This window comes from Marmota marmota, unplaced genomic scaffold (assembly GCF_001458135.2).
Source record: "Marmota marmota marmota unplaced genomic scaffold, marMar, whole genome shotgun sequence".
NCBI lineage: Eukaryota > Metazoa > Chordata > Mammalia > Rodentia > Sciuridae > Marmota > Marmota marmota.
Window position 1 is genome coordinate 21,602,935 of NW_026000026.1, and position 2,565 is coordinate 21,605,499.

General features: G+C 46.0%; 1 protein-coding gene across 1 annotated transcript in view; it reads right to left on the reverse strand.

The window, feature by feature from the left end:
- Positions 1-2,565, reverse strand: part of Rab5if (RAB5 interacting factor) — an 11,405-nt gene extending 8,840 nt beyond the window's left edge. Inside the window, exons 1-2 of the mRNA XM_015481039.2 lie at positions 2,425-2,565; positions 617-720 (exon numbers count right to left, since the gene is read on the reverse strand). Coding sequence (XP_015336525.1) covers positions 617-720; positions 2,425-2,538 — 218 coding nt within the window. The 5' untranslated portion in view covers positions 2,539-2,565. The remainder of the gene's footprint in view (positions 1-616; positions 721-2,424) is intronic.

A 2,565-nucleotide genomic window follows, 5' to 3' on the forward strand; every position in this document is an offset into this window, starting at 1 on the left:
CTGCCACTGGCCAGAGGAGCACAAAACCTGTAAGGTGTAGGGTGCAGTGGTGCACACCTGTACAACCAGTTATGCAAGAGGTTGATGCAGAAGGATCACAAGTTCAAAATAAAAAATAAAAAGGACTGGGGATGTAGCTCAAAGGTAAGAGACGTCCCCTAAGTTCAATCTCCAATACCAATAAATAAATAAATAAATAAATAAGGAAATGTAACCAAGCTGGATGGCATACACTTGTAATCCTGGCTACTCAGAGGAGGCTGGGGCAAGAGGACTGCAAGTGTAAGGCTAACCTTGGAACTCAGGAAGACCCTGTCTTAAAAAAATAAAAAAGTGTGGGGAAGAGGTGTGCTGCTGCTGGTGCTGCTAGGGATGCAGTTGGTTCAGTGGTAAAGTGCTCCTGGGTTTAATCCCCAGTATGAAAGAGGGTGGTGGTGGGGAACAAACCATAAAAATGCAAGACTTGGGCTGGGGTTGTGGCTCAGAGGTAGTGCGCTGACCTAGCACATGCAAGGCTCTGGTTCAATCCTCAGCACCACATAAAAATAAATTTTTTAAAGGTAATATGTCCAAATACAACTAAAAATTAAATATTTTTAAAAAATGTAAGACTTACCCTGCGATTCCCAAGAAACCTCTCAATGGTAAAACTCCCCAAATGACACCCAGCACCACAGCGATGATCTGTCGGAACCAATAGATCACATCTAAAAATTCATCCTGTAGAAAAAACAAATAATGCATCCATTATCTGAAGTGGTGCCATAGCTATAAGTGGGGAAACAAACAAACAAACAAAAACCAACTTTCTGCTAAACACATCTTTCAGGGAATGGTATGTAATACCTCTTATGTACACTAAAATGTGGCAGGAAACAATATAGACATCTTAAGTGATTACTTCCAGAGCCTGTGCTCTACATTAAAATTCTAAAGGTCATTTGCTTTTTTTTTTCCTTTTTTTTTTAAAGTTGTATAAATAAAATAACTTGTAACGACATGGCTTTAATAATAATTGTGCTACTGGCCACATGTAACTCTTAGCTGACTGGGAAGACCTACATAGTCCTTGGGTAGAAGAGCTGTTAACCTAGTAAGTACCACCTTTTTATACATGGGATTTTTGAGTAAGTCACAGAAGAAAAGATCGGAAATAAAATTGTTGGAGGCAGGTGACGGTATGTCTAAATTCCACAGAAGGAAACAGAAGACTCAGGTTTCTGAATTGCCCTAGATTTCAAAAACCAGTCCTTATACCAAGAAAGACAGAAATGACACAGCAGATCATCAAGAGACAGCAGATTTTGCAAAAGCTGGGCAGGGCTGGGGGCAGGACAAGGGCACCTTCGGGAAGTGCCTACCATCCCCCCTTACCGGAACTCAAGGAAGGAAAACCTAACTTCAACAGTCCAGAAAAAAACAATGAAAAGACTGCAAATATAACATTTTTTTCAGACTACCTGGAATCAAGTTGTTTGTGATAGCCCCTCCAGATATATCATGGAGCAGAGTTAGGAAACATCCATTCAGCTTCTCTGTATGTGACCAGGAAGAACATCCTGAAGCCCTAACCATTTATTACACATATCTGGTATTAATTCCTTTTTTTAAAAAAATAATTTTTTTAAACATTTGTTTTTTAGGTGTAGATGGACACGACCCAATGCCTTTATTTCTATGTGGTGCTGAGGATCGAACCCGGGTCCCACCCATGCTAGGCGAGAGCTCTACCGCTGAGCCACAATCCCAGCCCCCAATATATATATATACAATTGTAAATGGACACAATACTATCTATCTATTTATGTCTTGGTGACCGAACCCAGTGCTCAGGCTTGCTAGGCAAGCGCTCTACTTTCCTCTTACACACTAACCCCAAAAAGTGATCGCAGACTCATACTCATTAAGGTATTCAGTATTTCTCACTCAACAACTAAGCCATAGCAGCTCACCATTAAGCGCGCCTCAGTACGTTCTAAACTTTGATGCATCGTGGCACGACCCACTTCAGTGACTGATTGAGTACTGGGGGATTATGCATGGAGAGTACCTGGCACAGGTAGTATTGAGGACTACTCTGGTACCGTTACTGTCTGTCCTAACTTTCTCAAGACTGAACTGGGAGTAAAAGGCGGAGGCTTAATCGAAGCTCACTCACGCCAAGCGGGCACTTGCCCTGCCGGCAGATGACAATTCTTCTGCCCCCATTTCACAACTCCCATGTGACCAGGCGGCTTCAACCAGAAGCGAGCCCTGCTGTCAAGCCCATGCCCGCCAAGTTCGCCCCGGCAGCCTTGGGGCACCGGCCCTACCATCCCACTCTATCGCGCCCGGGCGGGGACAGGCCCAGTCCCACCATGCCGTCCCCTCAGCCCCAGCCGACTCCTCGAACCTGCGCCTTCGCCAGCACCCCCCCCCCCGCACCTTGTCCTCCCAGGCCGCGTCGCTCCGCAGCACTTTGCTCCAGACCGAGACTTTGAGGGCCCCGTTGGCCAGCTGCGGCTGAGGCGGCTCCTCCTTCCGCCGCCCGCCGCTCATCCTCCAGTCGCGCCGCCCGGGCCGGGC